Here is a 16,188-nt window from a genome sequence, read left to right on the forward strand (position 1 = left end):
CCCCGCAGAATGAAAGTTCTCTGTGATTTAATAGGTACATTTGAATTTCTTTGGTTTGTATACAACATGCAAAATATGTTGTCCTTTTTATGACATTAGAAAGTGACCCAGTGCCCTCTGGAATACTAAATGAAATGCATTTCCTCTTGGAGGTTGCCCTTGCAAAGCCTGTTTGACTGGCTTTTCCCAGTGTGGGAGAGGTAACTTCTGACTTGGAAATGGAAGGTCAGTGTCCACGGGTAAAAGTTGGTTTAGGCAGAATTGAAGACTGCTGCAGACATATCCACATTCTGCTCTGGGCATTTAAAGGCATCCTTCTTAGGGGCGCCTGGGTGGCTCAGTTGGTTAAGCAGCCGACTTTGGCTCAGGTCATGATCTTGCAGTTCGTTGGTTCGAGCCCCATTGGTCTCTGTGCTGACAGCCTGGAGCCTGCTTCGGATTCTGTGTCTCCCTCTCTCTCTGCCCCTCCCCTACACCTGCGCGTTTTCTTTCTCGCTCTCTCTCTCTTTCTCAAAATTAAATAAACATTAAAATTTTTAAAAATAAATAAAGGCATGGGGCACCTGGGTGGTTCAGTCGGTTAAGCGTCCGACTTCGGCCCCGGTCATGATCTCACGTCCGTGAGTTCGAGCCCTGCGTCGGGCTCTGTGCTGACAGTGCAGAGCCTAGAGCCTGTTTCAGATTCTGTGTCTCCCTATCTCTCTCTGACCCTCCCGCATTCATGCTCTGTCTCTCTCTCTCTCAAAAATAAATAAACGTTAAATAAATAAATAAATAAATAAATAAATAAATAAATAAAGGCATCCTTCTTTGAGCTTGGAGAGGTGATGGGGTAGCAGAGATGCTTCTGGGTTTGGTTTGTCCTGAGCACAGTTAGCTTAGAGTTCCCTCTCCCCACGGGGAGAAGCCTACAGAGTTCTCCTGGTGCTCACTTCTACCAAAGGTAAAGATCCTCTTTATTCCTTCCTTTCTGTACCTGGTCTGTCACACACTTCCCCCATGCCAGGGGAGGAGCATTAGGGTCTGTCTTGCCTAACTCAGTGATCTCCAGGGTACCCTGGACATATGTCAATAACCAAATTTTTTTGAGAATAACCTTTTAATACGTTCATATATCTTCAGTGGTAAGATTATGTACATGTACTACTCTTATTAAATTAGTTATATTATAAAACAAAAATAGAACTTTTAAAAGGATAAGATAAGAAAAATATGAATAGAGTTCTTTCTATGTCCTAGTGAAGGCTGTAGGGAACCACTGGTCTCAGCTGTCTTGTTCATACCACAAACATTATCTTTTAGTTCTTATTTCTAGAAAACTTTGGATTTTTTAATGCATATCTTAAAATCCATTTGTAATTGGGGCTCCTGGGTGGCTCAGTCGTTAAGCACCCAACTTCAGCTCAGGTCATGATCCCACAGTTTGTGAGTTTGAGCCCTCCATCGGGCTCTGTGCTAACAGCTCAGAACTTGGAGCCTGCTTCACATTCTGTGTCTCCCTCTCTGTCTCTGCCCCTTCCCCCCACGTTCGTTCTCTCTCTCTCTCTCTCTCTCTCTCTCAAAAATAAATAAATATTGTAAAAAATTTAAAAATAAAATCCATTCATAATTATCAAAGTTGTACATGATTACATTCTCTGTTAAATATTTTTTTTAGAACTTTAAAGATAAGACTGGGGGTGCATGGGTGGCTCAGTCAGTTAAGTGTCCAACTTCAATTCAGGTAATGATCTCAACGGTTTGTGAGTTCACGTCCCCCGTCGGGGTCCATGCTGATGGCTCGGAGCCTGGAGCCTGCTTTGGATTCTGTGTCTCCCTCTCTCTGTACCCCTCCCCCTCTCGAACTCTGTCTCTCTGAAAAATAAATAAATAAACACTTTTAAAAAAAAAAAGGTAAGACTGAAATCCCTTAGACTGCTAACCCCAAACCCAGTTGCCTGTGTAGGTCATAATACTTTTTTTCCTCTCGTCTTTTTCATTGTTTTTTTCCTTACCTGTGGGTGGTAGAATTTTATCTTATGAATTTGACAAATTTCCCTAATTTATTTGCATCTTTAAAATGTTAGTTGGATACATGGAATTTCTTTCTCATTTTAATATTTAAAAAAATTTTTTTTAATGTTTATTTATTTTTGAGAGGGGGGGAGGGAGGGGCAGAGAGAGGGAGACACAGAATCCAAAGCAGGCTCCAGGCTCTGAGCTGCCAGCACTGAGCCTGATGCGGGGCTCGAACTCACAAGCCGTGAGATCATGACCTGAGGCAAAGTTGGACGCTTAACCGACTGAGCCACCCAGGTGCCCCATTTTCTCATTTTAATACTGTTTTAGGTTGAACCACATGAAGTTGTCATTCTCATGGACTGAAAAATATCAGTAACTTCGTACGACCCCAACTTTGTATGACAATTTTTTGTCCATAAAGAAGGCAGATAAGTCAAGACTGAGAGCACAGACTTGGCTTACAGATGGCTTAGCATCTGAGACAAGACCTTTCCAGGGTCCGGGATCCTCAGACACAGAATAACAGTGGTGTCATCTGCCTCCGTAGGTGATGATGGGGACCAAATACAACTACTCAGTGTTTCCCAAACACAAATCAGTCATGTTTCTCCCACACAGCCTCTTCCATGTCTTCACTCCTCTATATCAAAAGTATTTAATACTTTTCTTTAAAATAATTTTTAAAAAATGTTTGTTATTGAAGTTGACCTATAATATTAGTTTCAGGTGTTCTGCAGCTTTTTACATTCAGTAGTGTTTTTAAGATCTGGCTGTATTGCTACCGCAGATACAGGGCATTTCTTTTGACTGACGTATGATATGTGATACCACCATTTTATTTATCTCTTGTTCTGTTGAGGGGCATGGATAAATAGGGTGACAGTGAACATCCCTGTGCAGGCAGCCTCCTTAGACACAGGGGTGAGCGAGCCAGCTGCCCAGAGGCCTCCCTCCTCTTCCCTCTTCTCATCTCATTGCATTGACAAGGAATAAAGCAGGAATTTCTACCCTCCATCTCTGTCACCCTCCCAGAGTCCAAGCCACCAGCTTCTCCCTCCTGGACAGCTTCGGTAGCCTCCTCACTAGTCCCCTGCTTCTCCTCCTGTTGTCCTCCAGTCTGTCCTCCATGCAGGAACTGGGCAGGGGGGGAGGCGGGGGGAGTCTTTAGAAATGTATCACATCATGTTAATCCTTTGCTTAAACCTGCCAGTAACTTTCCACCCCACTCACCGTGCAAAGCGCTTTCCTCAAGTGAGCTTGCCAAGCACGCTCGTGCTGCTGGACCTCTGCTTTGTTTCCAGGTTTTTTCCTGCGCATTGACAAAAATTTACGCACGCGTGTATACACACACACACACACACACACACACACACAGTTTGTATTTTCCAAAAATGAGATAGTCTTATGCATGATCACTGCAACTTGCTCCTTTTAAAGTGTCTACAAATCAGACAGGGCCCTGGAGATCGCAGCCAGGACTTTTGGCTTTGGTCTGCCCCCACCTGGGAGAATATAAACTCCGTGAGAAGAAGGAGCATCTTACTCCCTGTTGTACCTCCAGTGCCCAGAACAATATCTGGCACAAAGAGTGAGAGGCAGAACAGGAAGGTCACGGGAACTCTTTCTTCTGGCCCTGTGTCACTGCACAAACAAGGGAATAATGTCATGCTTTAAAACCCTGTTCAGGGGCGCCTGGGTGGCTCAGTCGGTTAGGCAGCCGACTTCGGCTCAGGTCATGATCTCGCGGTCCGTGAGTTCAAGCCCCGTGTGCTGACCGCTCAGAGCCTGGAGCCTGTTTCCGATTCTGTGTCTCCCTCTCTCTCTGACCCTCCCCCGTTCATGCTCTGTCTCTCTCTGTCTCAAAAATAAATAAACGTTAAAAAAAAAAAATTAAAAAAACAAACAAAAAAACCCCTGTTCAGTTTGAAGGGGAATGTGCCCTCACAGGAGTCTGTAGAGAGACTACTTCTAGTCCTTTTCGTATTTGAATTAAATATCCAGTGGTTCCTTCACCTCAGTCCTGCTTTGCAGCATCAGTTCTGTGGGGCCTACTTGTTAACATCACATTTGAGGAGTTTATAACCATCGCACTCATAACCCAGTGCTCCACATGGGCTTATGCATCCACTAGGAGTAAGGCATAAGCACCGTCAAGAACTGGAGGTCACTTACCAGGCAGCCCGTGCTGCCCTCTTCCGAAGCCTGCATGTGCATCAGCAGTGGGGGAAGGGGGGGTGAGGTAAAGGGCATCTTGACCTGTTTTTCAGAAACACATTTTAGCACGCCTCCCCTCCCCCGCAACTTCCCCACTCCCGCCCCCACCCCCTGCCCCTGTGTGGTGACCTCTGGGGTTGGACTTGACGAACAGAGGCTGTGCAGGCCTCTTCTGCTCAGTCAGTCATACGATCTGGCGGTATCATGTTCTACTCTGAGCCACTGTCTCTTGTTTTTTTCTGCTTACTGAATGGCGATGCTTCCATAGTCAGTGAGGGTGGAAGCCAGTGAGAAACGGAGTCTGGCCTCTGCAGAGTGGCAGGTTTTCCTAGCACCGTAGATAATCTTAGGACCTTGTGTCATTTTGTGTGTGTAGAGGCAAGGATGTGACCAATCAGGAACCAAAAAAGGTAAAAAATAGAATAGCATTTTAAGGAGTCTTTGAGTCAGTGGAAGCAGAGAATGCCTTAGAAGTCACATATCCTAGAGGGGTTGTGTCAGATGAGTGATTCTTTTATCTGGGCAGCCTTCAAAATAACCTAGACAGCTTGGAGAAAAACACCAATTCCCAGGCTCTACCCCAGAAGTTTTGATTCCGCACGTCTGGGTTGAGGTCCGGGAATCTGTATGTGTAATGGGCTCCCTCAGGTGATTGTGAGTCTCACACAGGCTTGGAAATCATCCTGCCCCTGACCTTTGGGTTCCTTTCCAGCTTTCAGATTCTCTGTGGTAAAATGCAGGTCATGAGTGAGGTGGCACAGGCCTTTGAAAGGCAGCCCCTCTCCAACCCAGTCTGTCGCCTGACCCAGAGGGCATGGCCCAAGTGACCCCGCACCTCTTCAGCCACGGGGTTGACACACGTCTAATACATAGGTGCAGAATTGAGTTCTCCCTCAAGCAAGACACATGATCTGTTGTTTCCTATGTATCTTTCCTTTTAAAAAGAAAAATCTATACATACGGATTTTTTTTTTTAATTTTTTTTTTTTTCTCAACGTTTATTTATTTTTGGGACAGAGAGAGACAGAGCATGAACGGGGGAGGGGCAGAGAGAGAGGGAGACACAGAATCGGAAACAGGCTCCAGGCTCTGAGCCATCCGCCCAGCCCGACGCGGGGCTCGAACTCACGGACCGCGAGATCGTGACCTGGCTGAAGTCGGACGCTTAACCGACCGCGCCACCCAGGCGCCCCTACATACGGATTTTTAACAGCTCATGATACAATTTATATGCACACAAGTCACCCATTGAAAGTGTACAGTTCAGTGATTTTCGTACGTTGACAGCTGTACAAGGATCACCACGATCAAATTCTAGACCATCTTTATCACTTCAGAAAGAAAGTGGGCTCGTGAGTAATCACTGCCCGTCTCACACTGATGACTTCCTGTCTCTATTCCGTACAGATTTTAGTCCCTCAGTCCTTCACACTAGTGGTTGTGTATTGGCGATTGTTCTACGCTCTGTTCCACTGGGCACTGTTTCACCATCCTGAGGCTCTCCTGCCAGAGGAGACAGGGTGAACACTGTGCCCAGAGGGTGGCTGTGTCCGCCGTGCCCCGGGAGGACAGAGAGATCTGTGGGAACCAGAGGTTAAGCACTTCTTTTGCTGCCATGGGCAGCCTCAGTCCTTGTCGGGCAGAAACTTTTCATGTCTGTTCTTTCTGTATTTAGAAACTCATCGCATATGGGCACATCACCGGCAACGCCCCCGACAGTGGAGCCCCAGGGAAGCGGCTTATCGACAGGATTGTTGAAACCATTTGCAACTGCTTTCAGGGCCCTCAGACCGATGAAGGAGTTCAGTTACAAATAATTAAGGTATTTCTGTTTGTTTGCCTGATCTGGATTTTAAATAAGAAAGCTAGTGTCTTTTGGGAATTTGGATTTCTAATTTGCCATGTGTTAGTTGTCTCAGGTGGTGCTGAGCTGGAACAGAAGAGTGTAAGCATCACTTACATCTTTTGTTAAGTGTCAGAATTTATTAGCCCAGGCTGAGACAAGAAGAGTGGAACCAGGTGTGTTTTCAGAGTAAACAGTTCCGCTAATAACAATGTAAATTGCTTGTCAATTGGATCGGCTTGAAATCTCCTGGTCTTTCTCCTTGAAATTCTGGATTCCCAATCTGCCATTTCTCAGTGGGTCCTTGTTGATAATCTTACACCAGTCTGCCCCTTGTCCTGCACCCCCGCCCCCATTCCATTTCCCTGTTCCATTCCAACCCCTCCCCCCATCCCATTTCCCTGTTCCATTCCATTTGTGCTGCCAGGAGTGGTTTAGCATGTAGTAGTACCATCTGCTTGTTGGGAAACAGGATCTGGATGGGTGTAGCCAACATTCCAGATCTTAAGTCCTAACTGTATTAGCTTTGTGTGGGATGATTCCGTGTTGGCCACTCCCAAAGCTCTCTTGGAAACCCTCCAGGGAACTAGGACACTGACCGCCTATCAAAACCTGTATATTTTGTGATTAATATAGACGAGATAGAATTAGAGCAGTTTCCCTCCTGAGAGAATGGTCCGTATTTTTGGCTTTTAAAAAAGTAAACTAGTAGAAAGCCCTCTTCAACACAACTTAATTAGCATCAAATAATTTGGATTTTATAGAGTTAATAATTATCTTTAAACTCAGAGCAATGGGGAGTTTTCGTGTGCAGAGCCATCTTAAAATTTATGAAACCAAAACAAAGCTAAACCCTGTATGAAAGTTTGGCTGTGGGACGATGGGAAGCAGGTGGGTGTTTGTGAAGGTGAGTGTTGTGGGTTTTCGTTTTAGGCTCTTCTGACAGCGGTGACGTCCCCACACATTGAAATTCATGAGGGTACTATTCTGCAGACAGTTAGGACGTGTTACAATATCTATTTGGCCAGCAAAAATCTCATCAATCAAACCACTGCCAAGGCTACCCTTACTCAGATGCTGAACGTCATTTTCACCCGCATGGAAAACCAAGTGGTGAGTGGTAGCAGTTATCAGCTGCTAGGGATGCAACATCTTCTGATATGTGACTGTTTCACTTTAAAGTTTATCCCTTCTTCCTCTGAATTCTGTTTTTGTTCTTGTTTTAAAAGGCAGAGAAGCTAGCATGAATTTTGGAATCAACACTGAGAATTTGTTCTGAGTTTTATCAAAAGAATTTGTCTCCTTTTTAAAATGTTATCCTTCTGGTTGGATTTTTTTTTTTAAGCAACAGGCTGGCATATTTTCTGATCCTTCTCAAAATGCTGGGACTTTTTTTTTTTTTTTTTTTAATTTTTTTTTTTTTTTAAGTAATCTCTGTACCCAATGGCGGGGGCGGGGGAGGGGTGGCTCGAACTCACAACCCTGAGATCAAGAGTCACACTCTCCACCAGCTGAGCCAGCCAGGTGCCCCAATGCTGGGACCATTTAGATCGAATCCCTTTTTTGTTGCCTTTTAGTTGCAGGAGGCCAGAGAATTGGAAAAACCAGCCCAGTCAAAACCCCAGTCCCCTGTGATCCAAGCTGCAACAGTGTCCCCAAAGTTCAGTCATTTGAAGCAAAGCCAGGCACAAAGCAAACCAACGACTCCTGAAAAGACAGATTTAACTAATGGTGAACATGCCAGGAGTGGTTCTGGAAAAGAGAGCTCAGAGAATGGAGATGCACCTGGTGAAAGAGGCCCGTCGCTGTCAGGTATGTCCTGGGCAATGTCCCTTTCCCACTGTGAGAGGGACCTATTTTGTGTCTGAGGGGCAGTTGAAGGAGCCTGGTAACATCTGCAGGAAGCCTCTGATAGCAGCTTGTCTATTTCTGGGCCTTCCCCTTCCCTGTTGCTTTTCTCTTGAACATAGCCAGCAAGGCATGATGTCCGATGTCAGCTGCGTGGTTTTCTCTAAATAGCCCCTGGAATGCATCAGGCTACAGCTTCAGTGCAGTGGGTTCAGTTTGGGGTGTTTCTCTCCCAGTGGTTAACTGTTTGGGTAATTAGTCACTCAGTGCCTGCCTTATCTGCTCAGGGGAGGACGAGGGGACCTCATCTGTCATGTCACGTATACACGGACGGGATCTCTGCACTGTGCCCACAGCCTGGTAGTTAGTGGCTACTCGTGGACATCTGTGAAAGAAGCAGGAAGGTGGATGAGCGAGCGGGCAGATAGATGGACAGACAGATAGCTTTGTTTTCTCCTTCTGTGACCTAGTATGTTGCATGGTTTTTTGTTTGCTTTTTTTTAAATGAAAGAGCTATCCCACAGCTGATTCTAGTCTCCAAGTAAATGAAACATCAGGCATGAGATGGTGATTGGATTATCCTAAGAGTATTTCTGAATGTTTGCATGTTGCCCTGGGCAGTTTTTATGAACCAGTTCTCAAATTCATATTTTTTTCAGGAAGGTACCTTCCCAGTGATACTTGTCCAGTAATTCTTCACTCTAGCTGCTTGGTCTGCATGAAATATCTGACCCATCTTCATACTTTATCTCATCTCTTCCTCTGTCCCATTATTGATGGCAATTTCTGTTGGTCGTGTGTTCTGTGAAAGCATCCATATTTGAGAGCTTTTGTTCCTCTATTATTTATCAGAATGCTTGGCATACACAGGAGCGGACCAAGTGCTGTTGCTGGAAGGTTTTTCTGTATCTTTACTCGAGGAAAGGACAAAAGAAAAAGTTGCCACTAAGAATGGCACATGCCTGAGCACGAGCACAGAGTTGCTGTCTCCTCAGTCCTGCTGTCCTGTGTCTCGGGGAACGTGCTCAGAAACTACTGGCCCACCCTCTGTATCTGTTACCATCTTTGCCTTCTTAAGCTTTCAGGGCAAGGACCAGGTTTTTACTGTAACCCTTATCAGGCTGTGGTCAATCCATAAGTATTAATATTTAAACACATGCGAGGTAGTAAGCGTAGCTGTGCAGATACAAATGTCAGTCTCTTTAGCTGCAGGAAAGTGCTTCCACTATAGCCCATTTTGTACATGGCATCCAAAGTGATGTCTTAAAAGCATGAATTAGATCCAGCACCGGCGGGCCCCCCCCCACCACCACCACCAACCCTCTCTGGTAATTTCCCATTGTATCCTGTTCAGAATGAAATCTGTGCCCTCACTGCCCCGTGGCTTCCGAGGCCCAGTGTGACCAGCTCCTGCCCACCTCTTTATCCCCTTCTTACACCTCTTTCCCCCTTGTTTGCCACCCAGTGTGCAGGCAGTGTTTCTGTCTTGAAAGTGCCATGCGTACTCTTGTTGCCTTTGCACTTCCTGTCCCTTCCCTGCCCCGCCCGCCCCCATCTTCAGGTATGCCTGTTTGAACTGATCACCCTCTCTGAAGCTGCCACTCCTTCTGCCCCATCAGCCTCTCTTCTTTCCTTCAAAGCACTTATTGTTACCTGAGATCACTGAAGGATTTATGTTCACTTATCCCTGGGCTGAGATCTAGACCGCTGTGTTCACCACTGTATGCCCAACACCGGAATGGTGCCCAGCACTCACGGCAGACTGTTAGTAAATGCATTTTTTTGAATGAATGGGGGGAAAAAAACTTGATTTCTAAAATGCAGTTTTGCAGAAACACTGTAACTTAAAGTTGTGGAGTAACAAAGAATGATTTGTAATTCGTGTATTGCTGTGGGTTTTGTTGCTAGTACTTGGTGTCCTCTGCAAGGCTTCTCCCGAGAATATGGGAATCGGATTGCCAGTAAGAATCCAGTAGCAAACCCGCAAAATAGTGGGTCAGAATGGAAGTGGGTCTGTTACCCTTGAAAAGAGTGAGTGGCTTCTGGTTCTCAAGATGTAGCTCTAAAGAAAGAACCTCTCCTTCAGAAGAAGGGGTTGAGCAGCCATAGAAGCCAAAGAGGAAGGACAGCGTGAGAGGCAGGTGGTGGAGGTGACGGTGCTGGGAGACGGCACCCTGGGCTGGACTCCAGGCTGTCGAGGCCCACTGAGAGGCCCGGGCTCTAGTGTCTCTGAGATGCAGGTAACACAGCCTGCCCTTCTGTGGGGTCCATCCTGTAGTCCTCACCATCCTGGAGCCACCCCTCACCAGCTGGTCACTGTGTCAGGCTCCGAGCTCGCCATCTGAGCACTCCACATACATGTTCCTTTTTGATTCACCGAGAACCCTGCCCACGGCCTTCCTGGGATCACTTGCCTCCCACGGTGAAATTTGCGTACATGGAGACAGTTCACCAGCAGACTTGAGTATCTCTTTCCGCTGAGAAGTTTTTCATTCTAAGCTGATAAGTCAGTAATCATTTGGTAAATCTTTATCAGCTTGTCCAAGACATGCATTAGATTGGTCTTTGTAAACTTACAAAATGAGATCTTTGAACCTAAGATACGCTAGCTTCTGTGAATTTGGGGGCACAGCCAGCAGTCTCCCTAGGGGACCTCACCCCATTTGTCCATTTACACTCCTCCTCATTGCCTGGCTAGTCTTGTCGATTTTTTAAAAAACAGCTTTATTGAGATACAGTTCACGTACCAGAAATTCACCTGTTTAAAATGTACACTTCAGTTATTTTTAGTATATTCACAGAGCTTGCAGTCATCACCACAGTCAATTTTAGAACATGTTCATTATAGCCAAAAGAAATCCTGTACCCAGTAGCAGTCACTTTTTGTTTTCTTTCTTTTTTTTTTTTTTAATGTTTATTTTTGAGCTAGAGCGTGAGCGGGGGAGGTGCAGAGAGGGAGGGAGACACAGAACCCGAAACAGGCTCCAGGCTCTTAGCTGTTAGCACAGAGGCTGACAGGGGTCTCGAACTCATGGAGATCCTGGCCTGAGCTGAAGCTGGCCGCTTAACTGAGTGACCCACCCAGGCCCCCCACTTCTTGTTTTCTTTTAAGATCATTTTTAAGATCCTGACTTTTTGACTCCCACCATGCATGAGACATTAGCGTTTTTACATTTATACAACTAATGAGTATTGTGGGTACATAAATACCTGTGGGTTTAAAGATTTCTTAGCTCATTTTTTCTTCTTGCATCTCATTCTTTAAGAGAAAAACAACCCAGTCCCTAAGTACTATACACTAGAGAAAAGCTATCCTCTTTTTAACCAATATGGAGATTCTGATCAGGCAGCCTGGTTTCAGACCATGACTCTACCCTGTAGTAGCTCTGTGACCTTGGGGAAATCTTTAACCTCTCTGGGCTCAGGCTCCTCATCTGTAAAATGAGCCTACAGCTAGTACCTGCCCTGTGGGTCTGTGAGAGTCCAATGAGACCAGTGACTGGCCCTGGGACCTGTGTAAGTGTTTGCTATAATTAGCTTTCAAGTAAATTTCAGCATAAAAAAGGAGTTAAGGAACAGTGGCAAACGGTTAAGATGGTAACCAGATGTGAAGGTGGTAGGCATGGTCCTGTAGAATAACATGAGCCTATTTTCCATGTTAGCACCCAATCTTCTGCTTTAGGAATTTTATTTTATTTTATTTTTATTTTTATTTTTATTTTTATTTTTATTTATTTATTTATTTATTTTTTGTGGAGAAGACAAAAATTGTCTCAGAACAATACTTTATGAAAATAACAAAATGTACCCACAGGTCCCCCTCCTTTCTGACCTGTTCTTGACACAGGCTGTCTGGCAGGGAGGCTTCAGCTCATGGGGTTACAACATTTGTATAAGGGACATTTATTGTGCAACAGGAGGTTGCCTAATGTATTTCTTCCTGTCGAGGAACCATACTGGTGTGTGGCTGGAATGTGATAGCAAACAGCTATGTTCCCTGATGTTTTCCCTTTAGTATTCTTACATGTTACCAAGTGCTTGGACATTGGGCACAACCAAACCCCAGTTTCTAGGAAACAGGCATGTCACGTTTTCTTGTCACCATGGGTTCACATTTGTCCTTTCCAATCCCACATCTGCCTCCTCCCACTCTACTTTTCCCCTAGCGCTGTAGGACACAGCATGTATAGTTATTTACTATCCCAGCTAGAATGTAAGCACCATGAGGATCAGGATCTTTGTTTTAAACAGTGATAGAGTCCAAACGCCTGGAACGGTGCCAAACTTGTAGGCACTCAATATGTTAACTGCACGAATGAGTGAGTGCATCTTCCCACCCCACCTCCCCCCATCCCCCATGGCCCCTGCTTTGCTGGACAGAAAGCAGGGATGTGGGTGGGTCTGTTTCAGATTCCTTCCATTTTTTCCCCGGTTATTCTTAGTTTGTGACTTTCATCCTCCAGGTTACCTCATGGTTCCAGACGCTGTCATTTTGCTCTAGGCAGAAAGGAGGAAGAGGGTGGGACTAAAGGACTCCTGGCTGAGTCATGCCCCTTTCTAAGGAGCCTTTCTGGAACCCGATGCAATCTCCAGTAATTTGCGCTTACCCCTCATTGGCCGCAACTTGGTCAGATGGCTACCGTCTGCTAGGATGGCCAGGAATCTAGGGACAGCCCCTTCCAAAACAAAATTAGAGCTCTGTTAGAGGACTAAAGGTATGAGTCAGGACCTGGCGTACCCACCATGGAGGTTATTCTCCTGCTGGCTAGGGAGGGAATGGCAGCAAGGCTTTCTTTCATCTGAACGTATTCAAGGTGACCCTCTTAGGGACAGAGTCTGTGAAACAGGTAGGATCTGGTGCCTAATCAGTAATGGCCAAATGGTGACTGCTGGACATCCCAGAGAACCAGCAAAACCGGAGTGTTTTAAGTATACTCTGAACCTTCCAAGGATTTGATTTGATTTGATTTGATCTGGTTTCCTAACATTTTGACAGCATGCTTGAAAGTTAAACACAGCAGACTTCTAGTGGTTATTATGTCATCCAGAAAGGCCTCTCCTGAGACCTACCCCAGGCTGACATGAAGCAGTCCAGGGGTACTGTGGGAAGTCCTGCTACTTCTGGGCCTCTCTGGGGACTCTTCAGCAGCAGCTCCCTGTGCAGGAACCTTCTGTTGGAATTAGGGCTTCCTGCGTCTCCCACCCCTTCCTAGCCTGAGAATATTTTGACAGGTGCCATTATGGATCCAGCCTATTGAGGAAAATGAGTTAAACACTGTTATCCCTCCAAATAATGGTGGGCCTGATGCTGTTTAAGTGGAAAACTGCAGTGAGGGAAGAGGAAGATCCCTGTAGAAATGGACATTCTTTAGAATGAAAGATAGTGATGGCTTGAAGTAACTGAAACCGCTTTCCGCGTGGTTAGTTGGGAAAGTTCAGTATGGACTTAGTCTCCAGGGCCAGGCAGATGACAGAGATGAGACGTCCTCTGTCCTGAGGGCACCTTATGAGCATCTTACCACAGTCACACTCTGCAGGCCTAAGAAAAATGAACCTTCCGCTCCTCACTCTCCAGGCGCCATTTGAAATGCTTTCTGGGTATTATTGTTATTGAATTCTCACGAGGCCCCAGAGGTAAGTGCTGTGGAAATCGTCCTTGTTCGCTCCTGAGGGAACTGAGGCTCGAGCAGGTCAAGTGACCTAAGTCCCCACATTGGGAAGTGGCAGAGTGGGGACCTGAACCAGACACACTGGCTCCAGAGCCTTCACTCCTCCTTACCTTGTTGAAGTCACTTCCACAAGGGAACATTGTCTCTCTGATGTCTTTCAAATACCCAGCCCCATCAGTCTCCCTTTTTCCGCACTCTTGACAGACATGTGTCACATTCCTGCTGACTGTGATGGCACCTGTCCTCAGTGGATGAAAGACCGTTGACCTTGGCAAGGACCGAGGCACCAGGATATCTGCAGAGTTCACACCCTGGCTAAAGGGGGCAGTTACTCCTGGGTCCAGCCACTGTGGCCTGATGTTGCCAGATAATTTTTCTGAAGCCACATCTGGATTTTTATGACATGTCTCCCAGTTCTTAAATGTTCACAGCTAATTCAGCTGTTTTTAAAAACAGTGCATAAGCACAGCAAATGAAACAACCAGTGGAGTTTGACTGCATCCTGTGGAATGGGAGAACCTATTTGCAAACCATATATCTGATCAGGAGTTAATATCTAAAATATACAAGGAACTTATACCACTCAGCAAAAAAAACAAAAACAAAAAAAACCCTGAATAACCCACTGAAAAATGGACAAAGAACCTGAATAGATATTTCTCAAAAGAAGACATACAAGTAGCCAACAGATACTTAAGAAGGTGCTCAGCTTCACTAATCATCAGGGAAATACAAATCAACACCACAATGAGATATCGCCTCACACCTGTTAGAATGGCTGTTATCAGAAAGGTGAAAGACAAGAGCTAGGTGAGCGTGTGGAGAGAAGGAAGTCCTTGTGCCCGGTTGGCGGGAATGTAAATCAGTACGGCCCATAAGGAAAACAGTATGGAGGTTCCTCAGAAAATTAAAAATAGAACTACTTTATGACCCAGAAGTTTTATTTCTAGGTATATCTCCAAAGGAAATGAAATCAGGATCTCGAAGAGATCCTCTGCGCTCCCGTGTTCATTTCAGCATTATTCATAATAGCCAAGATACAGAAATAATCTAAATGTCAAAAGATGAATGGATAAAGTGCAGACATACATACACGCTCGCACACACGCATGCACGCGCACACTGGAATACCATTCCACCTTAAAAAAGAAGAAAATCCTGATGTTTGTAACAACATGGATGGATCTACAGGGCATTGTGCTAGGTGAAATAAGCCAGTCACAAAAGGACAGATACTGCTGGGGGCACCTTGGTGGCTTAGTCAGTTGAGTGTCTGACTTGGGCTCGGGTCATGATCTCCCATTTCATGACTTAGGGCCCCACATTGGGATCGCTGCTTTCAGCGCAGAGCCTGCTTCAGATCCTCTGTCCCCCTCTCTCTGCCCCTTCCCTGCTTGCGCTCTCTCAAAACCAAAACATTAAAAAAAAAAAAAAAAAAAGGAAAAATACCGTGTGATTCCACATAGATGAGGTGCCTAGAGTAGTCAGAGTCATTGACACAGAATGTAGAATGGTGGTTGGAGAAATGGGGAGGTACTAGTCAGGGGTACAGAGTTTCAGTTATGTAAGGGGCAGAGTTCTGGAGGTGCAAAATGCCAACAGTATAAACATAGTTAACAATACTGTGTTGTATACTTGAAATTTGCTGAGTGTAGGTCTACGTGTTTTCACCACACACAGAAAAGGAAGAAAATGGTAACTGTGTGAGGTGATAGATGCGTTAATTAGCTTGACTGTAGTGATTATTTCACAATGTATATGTATATCAAATCATAAGTTGTATACCTTAAGTATATACAAGGTTTGGGTTTGTTTTTTTTTTTTAATGTTTATTTTTGAGAAGGAAAGAGACTGAGTGTGAGCAGGGGAGGGGCAGAGAGACAGGGAGACACAGAATCCGAAGCAGGCTCCAGGCTCTGAGCTGTCAGCACAGAGCCTGACGTAGGGCTCGAACGCCCAAACCACGAGATCGTGACCTGAGCAGAAGTTGAATGCTTAACCAACTGAGCCACCCAGGTGCCCCAAGTATATACAAGTCTTAATCGTCGCTTATACCTCAGTGAAGCTTGGTTGTGGTGGGGGTGGCGGGGAGCAGCACATATAGCATCAGAGAATGTTGGAACTGGGAAGGAACTTGGAAACATCTTGGTCACATGTAGATGAGGTGATTTTAGGTGGCTCATGCGTAAACAGTTTTTATTTTAATAGTTACACATTTATTTTAACATGCATTCAGAAAATATAACTAGTGCATGAAACCTGCGGTTTTGTGAATATTCTTGTTTAAGGTGAGTTAATGTAAAGAGCACTGTTAAATGTACACGTGTAACATACTGATACGAGTGATGTGTGAAAATGGCAAAGGTGGTACAATAATGCCTGAAGTATGTCACATGCGGAGCTAGTCTAACTCACCTTGTTTAGATGAAGACGTGGGTACAGGAGATTGTCACTGCGGCTCTGGACTTGCTTTCATTCAAGTTCTTTTTTGCCCTCTAAGAAAAGGGTACACAACATCAACGTTTTCCAGAGGTTTACTTAGCCATTTACATACTTATTATGTAGTTTCATTCGTCAGTCGTACCTCCGAAAAGCTTGGGGCATGTGTGTGTG

At 45.2% G+C, this 16,188-nt stretch overlaps 1 protein-coding gene across 2 annotated transcripts in view; it reads left to right on the forward strand.

Moving 5' to 3' along the window:
• Positions 1 to 16,188, forward strand: part of ARFGEF2 (ARF guanine nucleotide exchange factor 2) — a 104,962-nt gene that overhangs the window by 18,730 nt on the left and 70,044 nt on the right. The window contains exons 4-6 of one of the 2 annotated variants that reach the window (XM_040459809.1): positions 5,891 to 6,037; positions 6,992 to 7,171; positions 7,636 to 7,870. In XM_040459809.1, coding sequence (XP_040315743.1) covers positions 5,891 to 6,037; positions 6,992 to 7,171; positions 7,636 to 7,870 — 562 coding nt within the window. Of the gene's footprint in view, positions 1 to 5,890; positions 6,038 to 6,145; positions 6,235 to 6,991; positions 7,172 to 7,635; positions 7,871 to 16,188 lie in introns of those variants that run through there. The other variant, XM_040459810.1, reaches the window with a different exon arrangement.

This window comes from Herpailurus yagouaroundi, unplaced genomic scaffold, assembly GCF_014898765.1.
Source record: "Herpailurus yagouaroundi ecotype Mexico unplaced genomic scaffold, PumYag 246, whole genome shotgun sequence".
Taxonomy (NCBI): Eukaryota; Metazoa; Chordata; class Mammalia; order Carnivora; family Felidae; genus Herpailurus; species Herpailurus yagouaroundi.